We start from the raw sequence: 24,252 nt of genomic DNA on the forward strand, positions 1-24,252 counted from the left end.
CCTGGGCAGCCCCTGCCTATTCCCGACCACACTTTCCATGAGGAAACTTCTCTTGATGTCCAACTGTGCAAACCCAGGGCTCTGGGAATATTCCTGTGTCTGCTCTGGGCTGCCCTGACCCCCAGGGCAGCACTGACTCTGACCCTCATTCATGGAGAAAGTTTCCTAAACTCCAGAATAGACTGGAATCCACAAAAGTGTGAAATAGATTCTAGAGAGCAGTGCAGGTGTGTCACTGGGTGAGAAATTGAGGTTTTGGGGTTTTTAGTATGTTGTGGATGGCAGCAAGATGGAGGGCACAGGGTGTTGTCCTGGGTTTCTTCTTCATGCTGCTTCTTCCTCCTTCTCCATGGGTTTGGGTGGCATTTTGGAATTGGGCAGAAAAGTCTGCATTGCAGCTCTTTGGGATCAGTTATTGGGTTAAAAGGTAAAATAATCCAGGTGTCAGCTCTTAACTGGACAGTTTAGTCTGAAAAGCCCTTGTACCAAGAGATTGTTGGCCATTTTGTGCCTTCTAATGAAAAGCTGCAGAACTCCCAGCAGTGAGACTGTTTTACTGATAAGAAATGATAAACACCTGAGTGTGAACATGAACTCCTGTCTCAGTGCCTTCAATGCAGACCCAGAGGAACCCACAGCTGGGACCCCCACATCCAACCCAACCCTCCCCTTCCCTTCCCTCTGCTCCTGTCCATGTTCCTGGAGCAGAGCCCAATCCCCCCCGGCTGTCCCCTCCTGTCAGGAGCTGTGCAGAGCCTCAAGGGCCCCCTGAGCCTCCTCTGCTCCAGGCTGAGCACCCCCAGGTCTGTCATGGAAATGCAAATCCATATCAGAGATTTTACATTTTCCCCTCCTATTTGTAACTATTTTCTCTAATTTTATATATGGAGTCCTCAAGTCAGCAAGTTCCACCAAGTCTCTCAGTGCACCAAATCTGTATCCTCAGCCCTGGAATTTGGAGTCTAAATCCAGAACTGATGTTAGAAAACTATCATGAGGTGCATAAATTCCTACTTCATTTGACAGGAAAACTGTGAGGGTGTAGAACAGGATTCTTTACATCCACTATTTTGACTACCTCAGGACAAAATTCTGCATCCAGAGCAAATTCCAAAGTTAGAATCCCTCACTCAGGCTCTTCCTGCTGCCTTGAAGTCGGGAAATGGGATTTCCTCCCTCCAACACTGCAGGGGTTTCTTTTAAACCTGCAGTTATTTCTCCAAATAGAGAGAGGACTTCCTATTTTCCTTTAAAGCTGATGTGACAAATCCTCAGGTCCCAGCACAGCAGCTTGGACCAGCTCCTGCAGAGAAGGAGGCTGTGGATTGTTGGAAACAGGACAAGAACCAAGATCCTGCTGAAACAGGATCAGGTGGGGCAGGAGGGCTGCACTGGAGACCTTCCCACAGATCTTCTGCCCCAGGGACACCCCAAACTTGTTTAGCCTGGTGTGTAGAGCACTGCAGAGGGGAAAAGGGGGATAAATGAGGGCACAAACCCTTCATTTTGTCCCTACTGGCTGAGATTTGTGATTTCTGGGGGTTGGTTTGGTTGGACAGCAGGAGGTTGTGTCCCTGGGGAAGAAGGGGTGGGGGGCACAAATGAAAATAAAGACACAGAATGGCCTGGGTTGGATTAAAAAAAAAAAAAGATATATATATATATATATATATAATTAAATTTAATGAATTTAAATTTAATTATATTTCAATATAATTAAAAATAAATAATAATATAAATAATGATATAAAAAAGTAAAAATAATCTGGAAAGGATGGCAAATAAAGGAAGCCACGAGCCAGGAGTGGAGATCTAATTTTGCTCTGCAGAACCCAAAGACTGAGGGCTGTGTTTGCAGCTCTCTCTGGGTACTGGAGCTGTGGCTCAGAGCACAGCAGGGATTTCATCAGGCTGGTTTCCTGCACAGCCCGTGGGAGTCACAGAATCAGGGAATTGTTAGGGCTGGAAAAGCCCTCTGGGATCATGGAGTGCAACCCAGCCCTGCCAGGGCCACCACCAGCCACCCACCCCTGCAGGTTTCATCCTGTGCAGGAGCAGGAAAAGCTGCTCACGTGAATCAGGGGTACAGAACTGCATTCCCAGCAGGAGATGTCCCTGCCAGGGGCTGGAACTAAATGATCTTTGGGGTCCCTTCCAACCCAAACCGTTCTGTGGTTCTGTGATTCTTCAACGCCTCAGCTCCTGAAAAATGAGCTAGAAGGACTTGTCTCACTGACAATTCAATTGGGTAATTTGTTTTATGAGAAAAGGTCATGTTAATTCCCTTATTTTTCACTAAACCATCAGGCTTGTGATACCTCACACCCCCCTCTTATTTCTAAATCCATTATTTTCACTTATTAAAAAGTTCATTCCTTTTCTCCACTTGTGTTCTGCAAGTGAGGCCTGAATCCCAGTGGGCGTGGGGAGCCAAGATCAGCTTGGACAGGGCTTGGAGCAACCTCTTGGGGTGGAAATGTCCCTGCCCAGGCAGGGATGGGCTTCAAGATCCCTCCCAGCCCAGACCAGCCTGAGCCTCTCTGCTATGAGTGATTTCTGGTTGCTATTAATGTTTAATCACTAATCAGAGGACAGACGTCAGCCTGTGCTGATATCTTCCTCCTCACCTCATATGAGATTTCACTCACCTTAACACTCCTTTATTGCCAGCTCCCACCTGTGGAGCTTTCTTGCAGCTGTTGAGGCCTGAGATGACAAATTCCATCAGTAATTCCGTAATTCCAAGAGCTCCTTGAAGCACTGGTTAATCCAGAGCCTGGCAGCTCTTCCCTGTGCCCAGCCCCTGATTCCCCCCATCCCTTTGTGTAATTCTGTGTTATCGTGTCCACAGTCATCAGCAAGGTGGGATTTTCCCCTTTCTCACCACTACTGCATGCACAGAATTTTGTGCCTGTTCTCCCTTAATTTTTCCTCACATTTCCCCCCAAATTTCTCTTACCTTTCTCCTCACTTTGCTTGGCTCTTCCACATTTCCACATTATCCAGGTCTTGGCTGATACATCCATTTATTCTATTTATTGGCTGCCAGTTCTGGTCCTTCCTTCCATCCCTAGTCTTTTATCTCTAATTTTTGGATATTTTTTTCTCCTTGGTTCTACAATGTGGCTCTTTATCCAGCTTTCATTATTCCTCCCATTCCATTCCTCCCCCATGACTCTCTTGGTCCTTTTGGGATTTCCTTGCCCATTTCTCCCCCTGTTCTGCTGAAGCTCAAAATTCCCTGGCCTGATCACTTTTTCTTAGTTTAAAATGTATAATTTCTATGTATTTCTCATGTTTTCACTCTCTTCTCTACTTCTAGCCACCAGAGTTCTCAGACAACCAGCTTTAGATCTCATTAAAATACTAATCACCTCTTTCAAATTCCTGCCCTGTATTCCTTCTATCCAGAAATGTTGTTTTTATCTGCTTCTATTCCCATTAACCATTGGCTTCCAAGCTAATTTCTGGCAATTATCATGTCCTAGTTTTCCCATATTCTTCCTGTATGTCAGAATGTTTGTTGACTCTCACTTCTTTCCTCCTCCTACCCCTTTATTTATTTATCTATTTATTTATTTATTTTAATTTTCCCTAAAGAGATAAATCCAAGCAGTATTTGAGGCAAGCAGGAAAATAAGTTGTTTTAACAGCAAAAAAACTTTCTTCCTTTCAAATGTACAGAAATATGGAGGCTGAAAACCATTTCTTCACAGAATCCTGGAGTGGTTGAGGTTGGAAGGGACCCTGGGGGTGATCCAGTCCCACCTCTGTGACCAGAGTGCCCAGGACTCTTTCCAGATGAATTTTGGAATCTGGAATTCCAGATGACTTTTGGAGACTCCACCACCTCTCTGAGCAGCCCATTTCAGTTCTCACTCACCCTTCTTTTTTGTCTTTTTGTTCAATATCAGTAAATTTCTGACTTGCCCCCCACTAGGAAACAGAAGAACAGAATATTTGCTGATTTCAAATGAAGCTCTTTTTTGAGAAAATTTCAATACTTTTCCTGGAAAAGATGCAGAATGATTGCAGGAAGTGTTGATGGTGGTGGTGTTACCCCTGGGTGGGGCTCTGCTCCCACCCCATGCAAATCCAGGGATCCTGGAGTGCTCAGCAAGCACTGAGCACACAGAGATGAGATTGTCCTTGGGGTAACATTTTAACCAAAGGGTCAGAGAAGGTACCAGCGATGACGTGATTTGGTTTATAAGCCATAAAAAGTCCATAAAAGCAATGGCACACCCAAGGAGAATTTGCATTAAATATTTTGCATGTTCTGATAAAAAATATCAAGGTGGAGATAGAAACACTCTTAAGTCTTTCCAGGAACTTAACTTGTTCTTTTTTTTTTTTTTTTCCCAAGAATCTGAAAGACAAATTCCATGTTCTCCTCTGTCTGGGATATTTGCACTATCAGGCACTGAAATCAGAATTGCTGATAAAACTATTTTATTGTTTTAATTTTATTTATTTATTTATTCATTTTAAATTTTTATCTATTAATTTCATTTTATTTATTTAATTTTTATTTTATAAAACTATTTTATTGTTTTCATTTTATTTATGAATTTTATTTATTATTTTATTTATTTTATTTATTTATTTATTATTAATTTCATTTTATTTATTTCATTTTCATTTTATAAAAGTATTTTATTATTTTCATTTTATTTACTCATTTTATTTCTTATTTTATTTATTTATTTATTATTAATTTCATTTTATTCCTTTCATTTTCATTTTACAAAAGTATTTTATTGTTTTCATTTTATTTACTAATGTTATTTATGATTTTATTTATGATTTTATTTATTTATTATTAATTTTATTTTATTTATTTCATTTTCATTTTATAAAAGTGTTTTATTGTTTTCATTTTATTTATGCATTTTATTTCTTATTTTATTTATTTATTTATTTATTATTCCTTTCATTTCATTTATTTCATTTTCATTTTATAAAAGTATTTTGTTGTTTTCATTCCTGTCATGATGAGACACTTTTTGACCAGATCAGTAAATGTTCTGCTTTGCTGTTCCAGAGGATGAGGTGACACAGTGAATCCCAATATCCCTGCTAGCATTCATCTGCTTTAAACAGCAAATACCCCACAGTTTGGTGTCTCTCAGCTGGGAATTGTCAGTGTCCCAGGCATCTTTGACTTTTTGATATCTCCTGGTAGATGTCCAACCTCTCTCCTGGGACATACCTGTGAAAAAGCCTGGACAATCCTGTGTAAGGTGGTGAGGGGGTCTGTGGCACATCAGCTGGGGGGAGATGAACTTCTTTAATCTGGGAACAAGGAGAGGAAAAGGGTGCAGGGGGCAATTGTGAGGAACAGGTTAATGATGGAAAGGCCTCTTATTTCCAGATCCTTCAGAAAGGCACATCCAGTGACACTTCTGTGACACTTCCAAGGATTATCTCAGTTTGCTCATGGGCCACATTGGCTTTTAATAGCTCTGGAACACCTCTTTTTTTATTATTTTGGAAGCTAGTACCAAGTGTGGTGTGTATTTGTTGGTGAAAAAGAAATATCTATGATTATTCTGAACCTACTGCCTGATCATTTTGTTAAATTCCCCTTGTCTGATATTATTGTATTTGGGTTCCCCCCAGACAAAAGAAGGAATGATGAATCTGACTCCATGTTCTCAGAAGGTTAATTTATTATTTTATGATACTATATTATGTTAAAGAACGCTGAACTAAACTAAACTAAAGAATACAGAAAGGATACTTAGAGAATGCTAAAAAGATAATAATGAAAATTCCTGACTCTCTCCAGAGCCCCAACACAGCCTGACCATGATTGGCCAAAGAGTGCAAACAACTCCCAGCAGAATGCAATGGAACAATCAGCTGTGGGTAAACAATCTCCAAACACATTCCACATGTGAGCACAACACAGGGGAAGCAAATGAGATCAGAATTGTTTTCCTTTTTCTCTGAGGCTTCTCAGCTTCCCAGGAGAACAATCCTGGGCAAAGGGATTTTTCAGAGAATGTGAATGCCACGTGATATCATTGGGCTTTTTGTGCTCTAAAGCTGCATCTTTGATCTCTTGTAGCCTCAGAGCTTCAGGGCTTTCAGCAGAGCTCCTGTGCTGGCTCTGAATGAAGGCAGCAGACGCGGCTGAGTGGGCACACAAAGGGCACAGAGAACAACACGGAACTTGCAGGAATTACAAAGGTGCCACTCCAGCAGTGCAGCTGCTGAACAGATGGTTTTTGGGGAGGGTGGAAAGTCTGAACCCTGCTAAGTCAACAGCAGAGATAACATCACCAGAGAGCAGGGAATTCACAGAGCATCACACAGAGAATTCTCTTCCTGCTGCATTCCAGGAGCAAAGCAGATAATGCCAAGGGAGCATCCTGTGGTAACTCTGGACATCTCATGCACATTGGAGATGGGACCAAAACCTTCTCACTGCCAGTCAGAAGTCCCTGAGGCACTTGGAGATGCTCCCTCTGCTCTGGAGCCAGGCTGGGAGAGCTGGGGGTGCTCACCTGGAGAGGAGAAGCTCCAGGGAGAGCTCAGAGCCCCTTCCAGTCCCTAAAGGGGCTCCAGGAGAGCTGGAGAGGGACTGGGGACAAGGGATGGAGGGACAGGACACAGGGAATGGCTCCCACTGCCAGAGGGCAGGGATGGATGGGATATTGGGAATTGGGAATTGTTCCCTGGGAAGACAGTCCAGGTACCTCTTTCTGGGCAAAATAAGCCCAAAAAAGGACCCAGGTTAACAGAGGATTAACCCTTAAAAACAACAGCCTGTTGCATATTCATAATATTTGCAAAATGCCAATCATAAAATACACATTTTTCACAGAATGAAAAATGAGAAGTCCAGAAGAAGCTGTGGTAAGCCCTGAGCTGGCACTCAGAAGGAACCAGGGTTTTGTGCTCTCAGGTATTCTTTGGAAATGTCTGAATGTCTGGTAATGGTATTTTTCTTTGTGGCTCCGTGTACAAAACAGAATGTGAATGGATGCTCAGATTTCCTGGGGAAGGGCTGGGTGACAAACATTGCCATGAGCTTTATGACTGACCTCCAGAGGATTTTCCAGGTCATTCTTTCTTTTTCAACATCCTTTGTGTGACAGGAATGTGCCCTCTGTTGACGGAGTGACAAAACTACCTTTTGTCTCCTCAAAAAGGAAAGAAGCCCAGAAGTTTCTCTCCTCAGTTAGGTGAAAAAAGCATCTCATAGGACCTTGGGGACTACACCTCAAACTTAAGGATAGCCAGTTGGACAGGAGCCAAAAAGTCCCACCTAAGCAATTTACTAGAAAAAGAAGAGAACAAAAGGAAATAATGGCTTTTGTGAGGTGTTTTACCAGGAGCAAGAACCTCTTGCCCTGGCTTGGTTTTCTCTGAAAGAACTTTGTTATTTTGCCTTTTATTAAAACTTTTCTGTTTCCAGCACTGTCACAGAAGCCATCCTGCTGATTTTATGCATTCTGAGGGGGCCGAGCTATCTCGGGTATAATATATATATATATATATATATATATAAAAAATATAAATTATATATCATAAATTATAAAATATATAATTTATTCTATAAATCTCCAAGAGCTCATAAGACCATATATCAGGCTCACAGGTAAGAATTTAAAAAGAAAGTACCAAAAAACCCCTCAAACCACAGAGGTTTGCATGGCTTTGAGATCTCAAGTACAAACCAGAAAGGAACAGCTGACTCTGCCTTGGCCCTCTTCAAAATCTGTTCCTTGTTGGTTTTGTGGATGTGTGGAGGGAGAAATCATTGCTTGTGTCTAAACCAGTCCCATCCTTATCCCCTGAAGCTGGAACAGGCTCCTGCCTTTGAGAGGAATAGCAGATTTGTCTTTACACACCAGCTGTTGTCTGCTGGTAGATAAAACCAGCACTGGGAGATAAAAGAAACAATGGGAAGGATTCCACTGATTGATGAATGGAAAAAGAGATTTGCTTTTACAAATAAACTTTAGGTTTGCTGATCAATGAAATTAGACATTGAAAGATGAAAGAAACAATGGGGAAGAAAAATCCCTAAATTCCATAAGAATTAAAAATTAAAAGAGAGGGTTGTACATTAGAGGGAAATCTTTGGTATCAGGTGTTCTGGGAAGTCTGTGCCTCTCAAGTACCTCAGCCAATGGGGACAGAGAGAAGGGAAATGTGGCTGGGAAATTGGGATAAAAAGGAGGCTGCATCCTCCAAAAATTGGAGAGACCCCAGGGGAATGCCCCATGGCCTCTGCCTTAATTCAAATAAAGCAAAAAATGACCCCTCTGTCTCCTTTCTGGGCATAAACCTCTGGTGTTTGTGGATTAATTTTCCTGACACTTGTGTCTAAACCAGTCCCATCCTTATCCCCTGAAACTGGAACAGGTTCCTGCCATCCTGGAGCCCCATGTGGGTGCCATGGTTTTGCTGCTACACTCGGGGCCTTTTCTTTTTTTGGGGTCTCTATTCCCCAAGCAGTGCATTGGTTACCTGAGCCGTGCTTCAGCAGGAGGGAGACTCACGTGCCAGGAGCTCTCAGGTTTGGGAGCATCCACCCTGAGTATTTCAGGCATCAAAACTGTGAAAAACGCCAATCACTTGTTTTTAAAATTTTAGAAGTTTAATAGCAATAAAATGGTTATAAAAAGGGTAATATAGTTAGAGTAATAAAAATTTGGACAATTTGAATTTAGGACAATATGAGACAATAAAAACAAAGAGTTGTGGACAGTCTGGGTACCTCTTTCTGGGCAAAATAAGCCCAAAAAAGGACCCACATTAACAGAGGATTAACCCTTAAAAGCAACAGCCTGTTGCATATTCATACACCTCATCCATGATGTACAAATTCCATTCAAACACAGGATTCTGTCTGGGCAGTGTCAGCTTCTTCCTCTGAATCCTGATGGGGCCTGCAGGGCTGAGCAGGGTAGGAAGAAGTTCATTTCTTCTGATATGGGAGCAATAAAGGGTCGGTAGTGGGGTTATGGTAATTGAAGGTGGCTTTTTTTTAGTTGAATTTTTTTGAGTTTTGTTTTTTCAAATTTATATATTTGTGTGCTTAGGGTAGTATTGTAAAATCAGGGTGACCTGACGAGGAAGAGAATGATGCATCTGACTCCATGTTCTCAGAAGGCTAATTTATTACTTTTTGATACTATATTATATTAAAGAATACAGGAAGGATACTTACAGAAGGCTAAAAAGATAATAACGAAAACTTGTGATTCTTTCCAGAGTCTTCACACAGCTTGGCCCTGATTGGCCAAAGAGTGCAAACAACTCACAGCAGAATGCAATGGAACAATCACCTGTGGGTGAACAATCTCCAAACACATTCCACATGTGAGCACAACACAGGGGAAGCAAATGAGACAAGAATTGTTCTCCTTTTCTCTGAGGCTTCTCAGCTTCCCAGGAGAAAAACTCTGGGCGAAGAAATTTTTCCAGAGAATGTGAATGCCACAGGGTAGTGGTGCTCCTGCTGCAGCTCTAAGCATCCATTCTTTGTGTGTTTTAGATGGTCCATTCATGTTATGCTGAGACCCTCTCACCAACGTCCAGCAGACCTGGTTGGTCGCTCTCGTGGGAGCTCGGGAGGTGGTACAGGGCTCTGTGATGAAGCCTTGACCTTTTCCATTTGAAGGTGTCACCCTGGGAACCTTCAGGAACGGCTGAGGAGTTGCAGTAAGTCGGGGAGGTGGTGAGGAGGAGCCAGGGTCCACTCAGGTTTCAGCAATTCCTCATCACCTCAGCTCCTGTTAACCCAGGCCTACCCTGCAACAATGGCGTCGATCTCTGAGCGAGGCCCGAGCGTGCGGCCTGAGGGCCTGGGCATTGTTAGGAGAATGGTGAGTAGCAGAATTGTTGGTTTTTAACCACTGTGCAGCTAAGATCATGCATTGATGTTTGGTGTTCTTTATTGTAGCTGGCTGAGAGACAAGGGCCCGGTGATGGTAGAAGATTCCCAGAGGGTGCGGGAGCCTTCCTTCACACCCAATGTGGATTATCGCCCTTGGATGGCCGAGAGATAAGTCCAAGGATGGGACCCAGAGAGGGGATGAAAGTGAGGTGCTGGGAAGGCTTTTTGTGTCAGCTTTGGAGGTGGGGATGTGCATCAGGTGGCCCCTTAGGCCACATAAAGGAAAAGTCTCACAATGCTGAGGTGCTCAGGGCAGAGCAGTCCCAGTGGGTGTCGTGTCACTTGTCTGTGTCTTTTGTGCATCTCGTGTGTTTTGCCTTAGCCCTTTGAGGGGTCTATCAGAAACTGAGGTGTCCACCTTGGCATCTCTGACCTCTGTGTTCCTCAGCCCAGCGCCGATTCTGTTGAACTCTTGACTTGGGAGCCCGGACAGGCATTGGAATCACCTCTCTCTTGTGGCATCCACTCAGATGTCTTGTAAGGTCTCGTTCTGAGTTGCTCTCAACAGCTGTGCACCACAGTGATCCATTACAGTGGATTAGGATTTGGATGGATGCAAAGGGAGGGGAGAGGATTCTGACCCCTCAGGGGGCGGCTGCCTCCTGTTATCCCAAACTGCACAGGATGTGTGCCAGACCCAACCTGCCACAATCTCCAATGCAGGATGCCTTGACTATCCCAAGGGCCTCCTGCAAACTGACACCAGGAACCTGGGCTGGAGAGTTGTGCTTCACAAGGATACAGGCTGGTGTTTGTGCTCTGGGTCCTGTGGCCATGAGTGGGCAGGTGCCCAATGAAATCCCAAACAGCACAGGATGGCTCCCAGACCCACCCTACCATGAACTCCAACTTGGGCTGCCCTGACAATTCCAAGCACCTCCTGCAAACTGACATCAGGAACCTGATGGGCTGGTGAGTTTTGTTTGGCAGGGAAATGGCTGGCAATGGTGTTCAGGGGCCTGTGGCCTGGAGTGGCCGGCTGGCTCCTGAAATTCCGCGTTACGCAGGATGCTTCCCAGACCCAAGCTGGCACCAGTGGCAACTCGGGCTGGTTTGACAGTGCCAAGTGGCTCCTGCAATCTGCCATCAGGAACCTGGGCTGGTGAGTTTTGTTTGCCAGGGAAAAGGGCTGGCGTTGGTGCTCGGGGGCCTGTGGCCCTGAGTGGTCCACCTCCTCCTGAAATTGCAAACAGTGCAGGATGTCTCCCACACCAGACCTGCCACTGCCAGCAGCTCAGGCTGCTTTGACAGTGCCAAGTGGCTCCTTCAATCTGATATCAAGAACCTGGGCTGGTGAGTTTTGTTTCCCAAGGAAAAGGGCTGGCATTGGTGTTCAGGGGCCTGTGGCCTGGAGTGGCTGTCCTCCCGCTGAGGTTTCTCTCAGTTTTTTGAAACTCTCTTCTGAGCTTCTAAAAATTGAGTTAGTCCAATGAGTAAAGCTCAGAGCAGTTTGACACGGTTCAAAGTTGCCAATGACTTAAGCAATGATGTGCTGAAGCCCATCCCACGGGCTATGATGTGCTAAAGGCTCCATTCCCTTGCTTGTCTCCACCTGCTCTGACTGACATTGCATTTTATGTTACCTGGGACAAAGCCTATCCCTGTTCATATACTCCTGGCTTAATGAGATGCTGGAACATGACTGCAGCGTGTCTAGGCAATCATCTTTGTGACTCTTTGCTTATGAACAGTCTTGCTTAACTTGCCTTAGGCAAAAGGCAGCTAAAACTCTGAAAAAGGTTAATATTTTAGCTGCCCACCTAGAGACACTGCAAAAGTGGTCAGTGCTCAGTTCTACATGAGACCCCACAGTTTCCTCCTGCTGACCATTACCCAAATTTCAGTGTCTCTTGAAGCCCCAGCATCCCTTGGCCACCACATCCTGCAGCATAACAGCTCAGACACAAATTTGTGGGAGGGATGATCCATCTGTAGACATAACTGCCTTGCAGGTGCCAAAGACCATCCCAGCAGCTCACAGGGCACACAGACCTGTGCCAGTGCTCAGCACAGGGGCGATTTTCAAGTCCTGAATGTCAGAGCTGCTCAGATGGAATCAGCTACAGCTGCACAAGCCCCTGCTCCCTCTCTTGCTGCAGTCATGTGAGTGCTTGACTCAGGCACTGATCTCTGCCTTCTCACACTGAAGTGTTTGGAACTGTCTGTGGGGAACAGTGACTTGGAATCACTCAGAAATCATACAGGGCCTTGTGGACTGAGTTTGTGTGACTTGGATGGGAAACAGTCTTGTCTTCTGTTCTCATCACTGGCCACTCGCTGAACTCACGTATTTGGAGAAAGCTCAAAGAACCAGAAGGAATAATTACCTGTGTGGAGTCCAACAACAGGTTTGAGGAAGCTCTTTCCCTCCTGGGCATTGTTGTACTCACCAAGGATGGGTGAAAGGCTTGAACTTGTTACCAGCTGGCTGCTGCTCTGAGGCCTTCCTGGACTATAGTCCTGGTCTTGATTCCCATTCTAGGGGAAAGTGTCAGAGCTCATTTTCTGTCAAGGATGGAGGGCTAAGTGAGGTTCAAGTCCCACAGGAATTTAAACAGGAGGAGCTAGAACCAGGCTCTGCTCTCCTCCTGCTCTGCTCCTTATAAAAACACAGGAGTTAAGCAATGAAAACGCCTCACTAAACCAAACTATTTGTGAGAAATACTGTGTGTGAGAAAGAAGACAGTCACCCAGACAATTAAGAGAAAAATAGGTGTTAGCTTCTCAACTCAAGAATACAGAGACCCAGACTCAGCTCTGCAGCTCAGCAATGCTTTGCAAACCCTTGTGACCACAAAGAAACTGCACCAATAATGGTGGCAGAAGGAGATACTGGGGAAGAAGTGCTAATTCCCATCAGTAACAGAAGAAAGCAGGAGAGTACTGACCCCACAAATCCTTTGCTGTGGGCACATAGTGGCTGGACCCTACACTGTTGGTAGGGTCACTATTATGGCAAAGCTCAATCCCAATCCTTGCTAAAGTCTGCTTCTTCCAGTTCTCTCTCACCAAGCTGAAAAGTCTCTCAGAATGAGCATTTTTGTCTTTTACTGATGCCACCCAGTGCCTTTCCCCAGCCTGCTCAGCTGGAGCTCAGTGTTCAGCCCTCAGAGCCACCACCATTTCTGCAGAGGAAAAGAGGGTGCAGCTCAGTGGGGCCAGGACTGACAGGAACTACCTGAGAGCAGCTGGAAAATCACTTGGGAAACTGTAACAGAGGCAGCATTTGGACTGCAGAATAGCTTGGATAGCAGGGACTGAGTCTGCAGCACAGAGGATGACAGCAGCTGGAGGAGCTATGGGGCAGCTACACTACAATGCAAAACATGTAATGGGATCTTTAATTTTGGTGATAACTTATCATCCCTAAAGATAAGTGAGAGAGGGAGCCAGACCAGCTAGAGAGTGCACCTGGAAGCACAGCAAGCCTTCAGGATCTCTGTTTTTCCCCCCCAAAGAACACTGACCCACATTGATGTCACCTTAACCAGAGCCAAGTGTTTAATTGAGTGCAAGGGAGTGACAATGGCACAGTGGTTGTGCTGGGAGGGTGATTCCCACAGTGCAGGGGGACAGAATCTTCAGAACAGAAGTAAAGAAGTGAAGGCAGCTCCATCTTACAGTGGACAATGAAAACCAATTTATGCATCTGGGGGCAGCATTGGAAATAATGATGCCTCCTAAGGACTTGCAAACACCCAGGCCTGAGGCATCTCAGCATGACTGAGATGAGAGATTTGTCAGCACAACCAACTCCCCAGCATCAGTACTGAACATCAGGCAATGCAGCTAAGGTTTGCTTTTCAGATATATATATATACACACACATATACATATATATATATATATATATATCACCTGTCACCATATTGATAAACATTCTTTGGAACCTCTCTGAGGGCAGAGGTAAGAACAGCAGTCAGCCTGTTGGCACCTCAGCACTTCTGTTTCCAGCCAATTAAAAAAAATTAGCAACCTTAACAAAAAAAAAAGCCACAAGACTGCTGCCAGCATGCCTGGCTGGTGTTTAATACTGCTACTCCATCAGGGTTGAAGGGAGACCTATTGTGAATGGCAACACTTTGCACTGTGACTCCTCCAGCTGTGCTGCAGAGAAGTGCAGGAGTCACAGGAGGGCAGTGGGATGAAAGGCTCAGACCTGTTACCAGTCAAAGTGTGTCAGCAGCAGGGAGCTCCCACGAGGAGAGAGTGAGCTAACTGTGCACAAAGCTCCCTCTCTCTTTCTCTCTCTCTGTGCTTAAGGCTGAGTCAGGGACCCTTTGGACTGTTCCCAGCCCACCAGACAGAAATATGTGTCAGTTATAAATACATCACATCAGCTGGGGGGGTGTGGAGTGTGCTTGGGATGGGAGAATTTAGAATGGGTGCAGGGAAGAGAGAAAGAAAAAAGACATCTTACATTTCCAGCACTGGAAAGAACAGTTTTGACCTCACGCAATAAGTCACTGGACCTTTTCAATAGTCTTATCTGGCTTATGCCCCATCATCCTTAACACATCAGAGGGAATGTTGGCTGGCCAAGGGTTAAACAATCCCACACAGTGGAGAGCAAATCTGCAGTCTGCTGAGAAGATCCCAGCCACATCACTGATGATCTCAGAGTCCAGCTTGGAGGAAGGAAGCAGCTCAGGGTCTCACACATCGCTCAGGGCCTGCAGAGAGCCAAAGACAAATGTCAGGATGGACCTGCCCCAGCTCTGCCAGGCTGCATGGGAAACATGAATCACCACCTCTGCAACACAGTTATGGCATTTGCCTTCATCCCTACCACACTCTAATTCTAATTCTAATGACTAAAATTCTAAGGAATTTTTTTCTGGAAGCTGCAGTTGCAGCCCAGTGGGCATATGATGGAATAATGTGGAAATACAGACCATCCTTCAAGAAGCAAGACTGATCTATGCTGCAGCATCCCTTCTTCACCCTCTCATTTGTGCTAGAAATCAAGCACATTTTATCCCAGACTTTTGGAGCTTTCCAGTGGGAAACACCAGCTCTGCCTCTAATGCCAATCAGAAGAGCACAGAATAGTTTGGGTTGGAAACATCATCTTAAACCTTAAACATTATCTTAAACATCATCTAAAAACCATCTTAAAACACTGGACAATTTCCTTGTCTAGCATGAAGCTGCATAAATCTGTCCTGTGGTCCCTGGCTTGTCCAGCTCCATCTTAGATATTATTTTCTTTGGCACTTGTTCCTTTCATTCACAGAATTATGATGCCAGGAGCATAGTGGTGACTTTGGTACTTTTATTTTCCCCTCTGTGAGCAAAGAAGAGAGTTCAGGGGAGGCATGGGCTTCCCTTCAGCGTGTCTGGGACTTTACAAGTGAGCAAGCCTCGTGCAGTCCACAGACCTGGCAGAGGCTGCTGGAAAGAGTTTGTGGCCCCAGACTGAAAGGTTCTGGTAAGCTTGCATGGACTATTCCCAGCTCTCTTTCAAAGGGGGATGTGAATAAGTGCCTGCCTCTGAATTGCTGGTAAAAACCATCTTGGACCTGGCTTTGGTAGGTGAAGTAGGAGTGATCTGTCATCAAGGCATGGCACATGAGCCTAAAGAACAGCTCCTAAATGAACTCTAGTCTTCCTTGACTGACTCATACTCTGCTCTGTCATACAAAATGCTGTCCTGCTCTGACTTGCCCACAGAAACCTTTGGGACTGCAAGAAATCCTCAGTCCTGTGTACTCCCACTCCTATCTCACCCTGGAGGGAGCAGTTGTGGCAGAGTCTGGCTTACCTTCCGTGCAAACTCTGGCAGGATGAATGCCGCCCTGTGAATGTCAGAGTTGTAGTACTTGAGACTCCTCTCCTCCACCTGCTGCTGTGAGAGCTGCTGCACAGGCTCCCGGAAATTTGTGTTCTGCAAAAAAAAAACAAAAGTCAGTAGCTCTGACTATTTGGATAATGTAATATATGTTGTAAAATAATTAGCGCTAAAGGAAATTAAAACCGCAGCATTTTGTGAACAAAGGCGGTGTTGGGCAACAAGCAGTAATAGGCTACAAGATAAGGATGGAGATTCAAACACCAGGAAGATGATGTCTCCAGAGATGATATTTCAAGGGATTTTTTCATCTGACAAGACCCCAGCAGGAGGCATTTGATAGGCATTGTCAGAAGTCAATGCCAGGAAGTTTTCACCTGACGGGATTCCAGGAATTATCCACTGGTTCTGGGAAACGTGGCAGCAAGAAAGAAAAGCTACAATAATATGCTAAAATATGCTAAAGAAGGGCCCCTTCCAGAGCCCAAAAGACTGTATAAAACAAACCCCTTAGAAATGACATTTGGAGATCCACAGGGACTTTGGTGCAATAGAGACCAAATCCTGGGTTTCCCAACTCTGATGGCCTGGCTCAGAGTCAAATCGCTTGTGGCTTTTTCCAAATTTATATTTTGATTATTTAATAATATCCTTAATTATTAAATTAGAATATTTATTTATAACAAATAAGGAGCCAAAGGCTGTGTGACAGGCATCCTGATGCATGGCAGAGAACTGAGATGACTCACAGGAGAACAAATAACATTTTGTTCTAGTATGAGGTCAAAGGTTCTGCACAGCCCCAGTACCAAGGGCTGGGGTTTGTGCTCTGTAACTCCTGTGACCAGCACTTGTGCACAGATGCCAGTGCATGAGGTCAGACTGCATGAGCCATGGGCCAGATGTGTGAGAGTGCCTGAGCATCCATGCAACAAGGCTTTGCTCTTCAAAGGAGAATCCATGGTGGGCACAGTGCATGCTGCCAGCATCCCGGGTTAACCATGTGCAGCAGCAGCAATGCTGGCACCCCAAACCCATCTTAAACCTTAAACATTATCTTAAACATCATCTAAAAACCATCTTAAAACACTGGACAGTTTTCTTGTCTAGCATGAAGCTGCATAAATCTGTCCTGTGGTCCCTGGCTTGTCCAGCTCCATCTCAGATATTATTTTCTTTGGCACTTGTTCCTTTCATTCACAGAATTATGATGCCAGGAGCATAGTGGTGACTTTGGTACTTTTATTTTCCCCTCTGTGAGCAGAGAAGAGAGTTCTGGGGAGGCATGGGCTTCCCTTCAGCCACGTTGAAGAAGAATAGGAAAAGAGTAAACTCCAGTGGTGTGACAGAGTTACCAGCCCACATCCTAACACCAACTCTCACTTGGAGGCCTCTGTGAGGGTCTGTGTTTTTTGGGGGGGAGAAAACAGAGATCCTGAAGGTTTGCTGTGCTTCCAGGTGCACTCTCTAGCTGGTCTGGCTTCCTCTCTCACTTATCTTTAGGGATGATAAGTTATCATAAAATCCGTCACAGGCTGATTCTCAGAAGGTGCCTGCTTTGTAACAGTCACTATCAAATAAACCAAAACCTTAAAAAAATTGGTAGTGACTTCCTCCATTCCAAGTTTGTTGTACTAGACAGAAAGTTATGACCATTTTTAAAGCAACTGGTCAATTCTGTACTTCATTCAGCACCGAGCAGGCTGCCCTGCAGCTCTGGAGCTCTGGGCTGGCAGAGCCAGGCCCCATCAAGAACCTTGAGGCCCCACAGCTGGGAGAATTCAATGCCATAGCTCAAGTTCTGCAAGGGACAGCCTCAGGCAGGTTTGTAGGGAAAGGAAAAGAGCCCTTGAATGCCTGGAACTCACAGGGTTCAAGAATCGAGAATTCAAGAATCTTGAGGCCCCACAGCTGGGAGAACTCAGTGCCATAGCTCAAGTTCTGCAAGGGACAGCCTCAGGCTGGCTGGTAGGGAATGGAAAAGAGCCCTTGAGTGCCTGGAACTCACAGGGTTCAAGAATCGAGAATTCAAGAATCTTGAGGCCCCACAGCTGGGAGAACTCAGTGCCATAGCTCAAGTTCTGCAAGGGACAGCCTCAGGCAGGTTTGTAGGGAAAGGAAAAGAGCCCTTGAGTGCCTGGAACTCACAGGGTTCAAGAATCGAGAATTCAAGAATCTTGAGGCCCCACAGCTGGGAGAACTCAGTGCCATAGCTCAAGTTCTGCAAGGGACAGCCTCAGGCTGGCTGGTAGGGAAAGGAAAAGAGCCCTTGAGGTGTGTGGAACTCACGGGGTTCAAGAATCAAGAATTGAGAATTCAAGAATCTTGAGGCCCCAGAGCTGGGATAATTCAATGCCATAGCTCAAGTTCTGCAAGGGACAGCCTCAGGCAGGTTTGTAGGGAAAGGAAAAGGGCCCTTGAGGTGTGTGGAACTCACGGGGTTCTTGCTGCAGAGCATGAAGCCGATCTGGCCGCTGGGGTAGGTGGGGATGGTGCAGTAGGCGTACTCCACCACCGGGAACAGGGACTTGCAGAACTGCCGCATCTCCTTGATGAGATCCAGGTGCAGCCACTGGCACTCACCTGCAGGGAGAAAGGCAGGCAGTGGGTGAGAGCTGCCCCTCTTCTCTGCACAGAACTGTACCAGGTTAGCAGTGTTTCCAATTCTCAACCTGTCCAGCTCATGTAATTTCACAGACCCTGATGCCAGTTTTGCTAAGCACAGTCCAATAACCAATGAGCTGACATGGATCAAAACCACTGCTTTACCTGGGAGATGACATGTTTCACTCCCTGCATCACATCTGCCCAAGAAGAGTCCCCTCTGTGCCTCACTCTTGGTATGTAAAGGTCTGGCATCAGCCTCTGCCCAGGGGCAGCATCCTCACCTTGGCAGCAGAGAATCCCATCTTCCCTCAGGGCTGTCTTCATCAGCTGGTAATAAGATTCTTTGAACAAACTTTCTGCAGGACCTGGGAGAAAGGTAAATAAAGAAAAAGTTTCAGCCTAGGTGAACCCCACACTGCACCTAGCAGGGCAAAACAGTCAGGATTTTAGCTTTGCTAAATAGCAAGCCCAGGTCCCCTATTAAACAAAGTCTTAGCAGCTGCCTCTTGCTTCACTGAGCATTTTTAAAGCAGAACTCCTGCTCCAAACTGCCTTTTAGAGATACCTCTCTCTGTCTTGACTAGGGCAAGATTGAAGGTGACTCAGACTTGTTGATAGGTTCCTAAAATGAGGTGCCATATCTACATTTGGTCCTTGTCTACCTCAGTTTCCCCCCTCAGAAATACAGCAGCCTCACCCCAGCTATCTTCAGGGCAGGGGCTGCACCAGCAGTGAGTGAGCCACTGCTTTATCAGCAGGCACATGTGCAAAGCTGCCCTTCCAGCATGGGATTGCTGCACTCAGGGAACAACTCTGCCAGAAGAAATAGTTTCTGGAGCTGAATTTTGAGGAGAGAAATGTAACAGCTGGCTTGAAGGCCTGCTGATACAATTTTATGGTTTCCATCCTTCCCTTTCCCTACTAAAAGAACCAAGTTGGCAACAGTCTTTTCACTTGAAAGGATCCTCAGCAGGCTGGCAGAACTTCCAAGAGGTAGGCAGAATAAAAAAAAAAGTGAAGCAGGTGTGTGGAAAACAGTGCCCTTTTATGGCTGGAATTCTTACCCATGGGGTCAGACGAGTCTGTGATAATCACATCAAAGGCTTCTTGATTCTGCTTCATGAACTCAAAACCATCTCCCACGTGCAATGTCAGCTTAGCACTGGAATAGCCCACTGCCATCCCTGGGAGGTATTTTTTAGATACCTGGATCACATCCTGCAACACAGAGAGCACAAGTGGGTCAGAGGCTTACAAGAAGCTGCTTCTCAGGCTGCTGTGCAGCTGTGACTGGAAGAACAGCACAATGAGTCATTTCCTTCAGTACCTTCAGCTCAAGTCTGATTTGCCAGTGAAAGCCACAAAAGCTGCCAGCATCTTCAGCCAGCAAAGCTACTCTCAGCCTTTTCCTACAGCCTCAGGGTTCAGTGACACTGTTGTTCTGTCTATGCCAAACTCAAGAAAAACCTGCAGCTTCAAAAGCTCCCTGAGGAACTGAGCAAATATGATTACAGGTCAGACTGCTCTGTGCTCCTTCTTCCTACAGAACATCACTTGCATAGGTGATCTCAGCAAAATCAAATTTTTCTTCCTAAGTAAAACCATGCCAGCAGGTTTCTGAATGCAAGATGAGAAATATCCCCATCTCTGCACTGTAGCCATGATATCAATCCTCTTGTAAGATAAAAGTTTTCTCTCTAAAATTGTTAGGCAGCCACTGCCCTGGGCCCAGCAGTTGTACTGAACACTAGCAGCTTCTCACAGCTGGCAAAACCAAAAAAAATGCTGGTGTCAGGCAGTGTTTGTTAAAATCAGGGATGTTTGCCTACTTAGCTGGCAGGCAGAGCACACAATCTCATATAGCGGTATTTCCTGTTCTTAATAGAGCTTTACTCCGAGCAAAACTTTCTGAGAAAAGGCTGAGTAAAGTAAAATAAAACTGGCTGAGAGGAGGACTGGGAAAAGAGTAAACTTGAGTGGTGTGACAGAGTTAGCAGCCCACATCCTAACACCAACTGTGACTTGGAGGCCTCTGTGAGCAGACAGGTTACCAGGCACAGGCTGATTCTCAGCAAATACCCACTTCCTGACAGTCACTATCAATAAGGCAAAGCCTCAACATGCTCTAATTGGTAGTGACTTCCTCCCTTCCAAGTTTGTTGTACTAGACAGAAAATTACGACCATTTCTAAAGCAACTGGCCCATCTCTCACGGAAGCAAATCCCTGCTGCTTATTTCCTGATTTTGGTTGCAAGAGACTGCCTAACCAAGCAACCATCCTCCTCTGCCAGGAGCACTCTGTTCGGCAGTGAAGGAGAGGGAAAAGCAGCACCTCCACAGAGCCAGGGCACTCCTCCAGATCCCGTGCTTGGCCCACGTCTGCCTGGAAGGGCCTCAATCGTATGTGTGTGAAAGAAATCACACAGAAGAGGCAGCCAGCTGCCACGTAGATGACTCGTAAGGCAAAGAGAGGTGGCGCTGTCATTGTCACGCCAGCAGAACCGGCAGCAAACGCGCCTGGTGCTGACGAGAGACAGCAGGTGAAGGCGCAGCTCCCGTGGATGATGTGAAGCCGGGCTGGCTTTGCCGGGCAGCCCGCCCAGGAGCCCCGAGCTGCCGGGAGCCCAACGCACCTCATCGATCTCGCACTGCACCACGGACTCCACGGTCGGGTGTTTGACCACCTCTCGCAGCACTCCCCCGTCGCCGCCGCCGATGATCAGCACCTGGCAGGGAAGAGGGCACAGCGTGGGCTGTCAGCGGGCTCGGCCCGCGGCAACTTCGGCTCTACGGCCCAAGGAGAACGGCGTGCAAGCCCTGTGGGCCCGTGCCGCCCGGACACGAACCGCGGGGCCCAGAGCCCGCCGGCCCCTCCGGCCCAGGACAGGCCCCGGCAGCCCTGCAGGGGCTGGGGGAGCCCTGAGGTGCGGGCTGGGGAGCGCTCACCTTGCGGGGGTCGGGGTGGCTGCAGAGGGGCAGGTTGGCGATCATTTCCTGGTAGGAGAACTCGTCCCGCTCCGTGCACTGGATCACCCCATCCAGGACCAGGACGTTGCCGTAGGTGGTGCTGGGCAGAGCGGGGAAGCGGGGTTGGAGCGGGGTTGGAGCCGGCCCGGGGCCGCGCTCCCCCGCCCCCTCTCCGCGCCGCCAGGCCCCACCGCGTGGCGCTGACCGGCCCCGCCATCCCCCCACCGCCCCGGGCGGCCCTCCCGCACCTGCGGAAGACGAGGATCTCCTGGTAACGGGAGCGCTGGTGGTGCAGGAGCTCCTCCACCTGCAGCGACATGGCCTGGCCGGGCCACAGCCGGCACGTCTCGCGGAACCAGCCCTCGCGGATCAGCGCCGCCGCGCCGCGCTCCATCCCGCACCGCAGCGGAGCGGAGCGGCCGCCGCCGGGCCGGGCCACCTGCGCTCGGCTGCCGCCGCCGCCGCCCGACCGCACCGGCGCGGGAGCCGCGCGCAGGGCCCCGCGCCGCCCCCGCCTGCGCGGGCCGCCATTGGCGGGGCCGCCGTGACGGCCGGGCCGCGTCAGCGCCGGGCGGGCGGAGCGGGGCCGCCCCCGCCGCCACGGGGAAAGGGCGTGCCCGAGCCGCGCCGCGCCCCCACAGTCCCCGCTCCGAGCCCTCGGCACCGCATTGCTCCGCCCCAGCCCCTGCTCCGAGCGCGCCGAGCTCTCAGCACCGCTCCGCCACAGCCCCGAGCGCGCCGAGCTCTCAGCACCGCTCCGCCACAGCCCCTGCTCTGAGCGCGCCGAGCTCTCAGCACCGCTCCGCCACAGCCCCGAGCGCGCCGAGCTCTCAGCACCGCTCCGCCACAGCCCCTGCTCTGAGCGCGCCGAGCTCTCAGCACCGCTCCGCCACAGCCCCGAGCGCGCCGAGCCCTCAGCACCGCTCCGCCACAGCCCCGAGCGCACCGAGCTTTCAGCACCGCTCCGAGCTCTCAGCACCGCTCCGCCACAGCCCCTGCTCCGAGCGCGCCGAGCTCTCAGCACCGCTCCGACACAGCCCCTGCTCCGAGCTTTCAGCACCGCTCCGAGCCCTCGGCACCGCTCCGCCACAGCCCCTGCTCCGAGCCCGCAGCACCGCTCCGAGCCCTCGGCACCGCTCCGAGCCCTCGGCACCGCTCCGCCCCGGCCCCTGCTCCGAGCTCTCAGCACCGCTCCGCCCCGCCTGCGGAACCGCCAGCGAAGAGTTTTCGGGAAGACGAAAAGTCTGTTTGGGGTAGTTTAAGTAATGAGCATGCATGGTGTTGGATTGCACGAGGACGGCTGGTGAAAGCATCTCTCAAGGAGAAAGGCTGAGGCAGTTGGGCCTGTTGAGCATCGAGAAGAGACGGTGAGAGGGCACTCGTGAATGTGTAAACGTCTAAAAGGAAAATGCCAAGAAGGGGGAACTAAGGCTCTGCTTAGTGGTGCCAACCACTGGGACACAAGGCAACAGGCAGAAAGTGATGTACATGAAGTCCCAGCTGAACATTAGGCAGAACTTTCCTATGTGGGTGACCAAGGACATGAATGGATTGCCCACAGAGGGCGTGGAGACTTTTTCACTGGACATTTTCCATCTGGGCACAATCCTGTGCCATGTGCTTGAGCAGGGAGATTGGAGCAGATGATTTGCTGTGGTGCCTACCAACTTCACCCATCCTATGGTTCTGTGGGTATTGCAAAAGCAGCTTCAGTTCTAGTGCTGGTGGGCCCAGGTGAGGGCTCAGTGGCCTTACAGAACGTGGTGTGTTCTGTGAGAAGCAGATTTTGGGAGAAATGCACCAAGGTTCTACTGAGAGTAGTTCTCCAACTAGGTTACACACAGACCTCCAACAACTGCTGCACAAGAGTAAAACAACCTCATAGTAGGGGAGACTCCAGTGCTCCAGCTGCACAGGCACAACCAAGTGAATAAAGCATGGATGTAGTTGCTAGTCATTTCCATTAAAGACATTTTTAAAACCTTTTGCAATTCATAAAGGGAAAACAGAAAAAGACTAAAATTAGGATCATCCTTGAAATGTTACTTTCCTTGGAATTTAAAGTAGAGGATTTAAACCACAGAGATTTTAATATCCCCTGGGCCAATGGGGCTTTTGCTGACACTTGTTCTTCAAGTTAAAGAAATAACAAGAACTGGTAAAGCTGACAAGGACGGAATTGGCAGCCCTTGCAAATGCACTTGGAGACAATTGCTACTTAACTGCCTCTTTACAAAAACATTCTCCAATATTCAGCCCTGCAAGCAGATTTTACAAGAAAGAGACTCAGTTCTACCATTACAATGCTTAGTCAGCACTGTTCACACTAAGATACCTAAGGAGGAAAACCCCTCCTGTGTTCCTTCCACTCCCTATTATTTCCCAGAAACAGGGAAAAAGATTGAAAACAAACTAAATCTCAAGTCTCCTCATAGTCTTTGTAAAATAAAGCCCTGTTAAAATGTCAGGTCTTCATCAGAATAAACTCTCACTGACCCATCCAGTACTGATGATACTGTTTCTGATACTCTTTCTACAAAGAATTAAAGATAACTCACTGTGGGTATTTAAAACTTGGCCATGTTAGTTTAGCTGTAGAGATTCAGCTGAAGCACAGAACCCTCCACCTTTTCCCTGCCACCACACTGCCAACCCATGTTCTTCCCTTCTGCCTAATGCTCTTTGCTCTTACTTTCATTCTGGAACTTCATGGTGAAACCATTGGTCTCCTATACCTCTTTTTTTTCCTTAAAATACAATCTTTCCATTAAAATACACCAGCACTGTGAGATAAACAAGCTCTTTTTCTGTATTACCTTGTACTGTAAGAGATGAGCTGTGCAGTTCAATTTGTAAGCAAGGTCTATCATGAAAGACACTCTGGCCTCATTTCCTTCTCTGAACTGCTGGGGTTTGAGCTCCAAGAAGTGACAAGTTTAGCCTAATTGTGTTTGAGGACACAGGATAAAT

At 47.4% G+C, this 24,252-nt stretch overlaps 1 protein-coding gene across 1 annotated transcript; it reads right to left on the reverse strand.

Moving 5' to 3' along the window:
- Positions 1-13,394: 13,394 nt before the first annotated feature.
- On the reverse strand, positions 13,395-21,735 carry SRM (spermidine synthase). The gene is made up of 8 exons (XM_066563865.1): positions 21,531-21,735; positions 21,262-21,382; positions 20,949-21,041; positions 19,379-19,532; positions 18,596-18,679; positions 18,145-18,290; positions 15,681-15,803; positions 13,395-14,589 (listed from the first exon to the last, which is right to left on the reverse strand). Exons 1-8 carry the CDS (start codon positions 21,674-21,676, stop codon positions 14,572-14,574), a joined length of 885 nt encoding a protein of 294 aa, XP_066419962.1. The 5' UTR covers positions 21,677-21,735; the 3' UTR covers positions 13,395-14,571.
- Positions 21,736-24,252: the final 2,517 nt, after the last annotated feature.

Source organism: Molothrus aeneus, chromosome 21 (genome assembly GCF_037042795.1).
Source record: "Molothrus aeneus isolate 106 chromosome 21, BPBGC_Maene_1.0, whole genome shotgun sequence".
Taxonomy (NCBI): domain Eukaryota; kingdom Metazoa; phylum Chordata; class Aves; order Passeriformes; family Icteridae; genus Molothrus; species Molothrus aeneus.

Coding starts and splice junctions, on each gene's coding strand:
- SRM (XM_066563865.1), bottom strand. CDS start 21,676: ATGGAGCGCGGCGCGGCGGCGCTGATCCGCGAGGGCTGGTTCCGCGAG. Junction 18,680..19,378: donor AGACTCGTCTGACCCCATGG/GTAAGAATTCCA, acceptor CCTTTCTCCCAG/GTCCTGCAGAAAGTTTGTTC. Junction 18,291..18,595: donor TGGGATTCTCTGCTGCCAAG/GTGAGGATGCTG, acceptor TTCTCCCTGCAG/GTGAGTGCCAGTGGCTGCAC.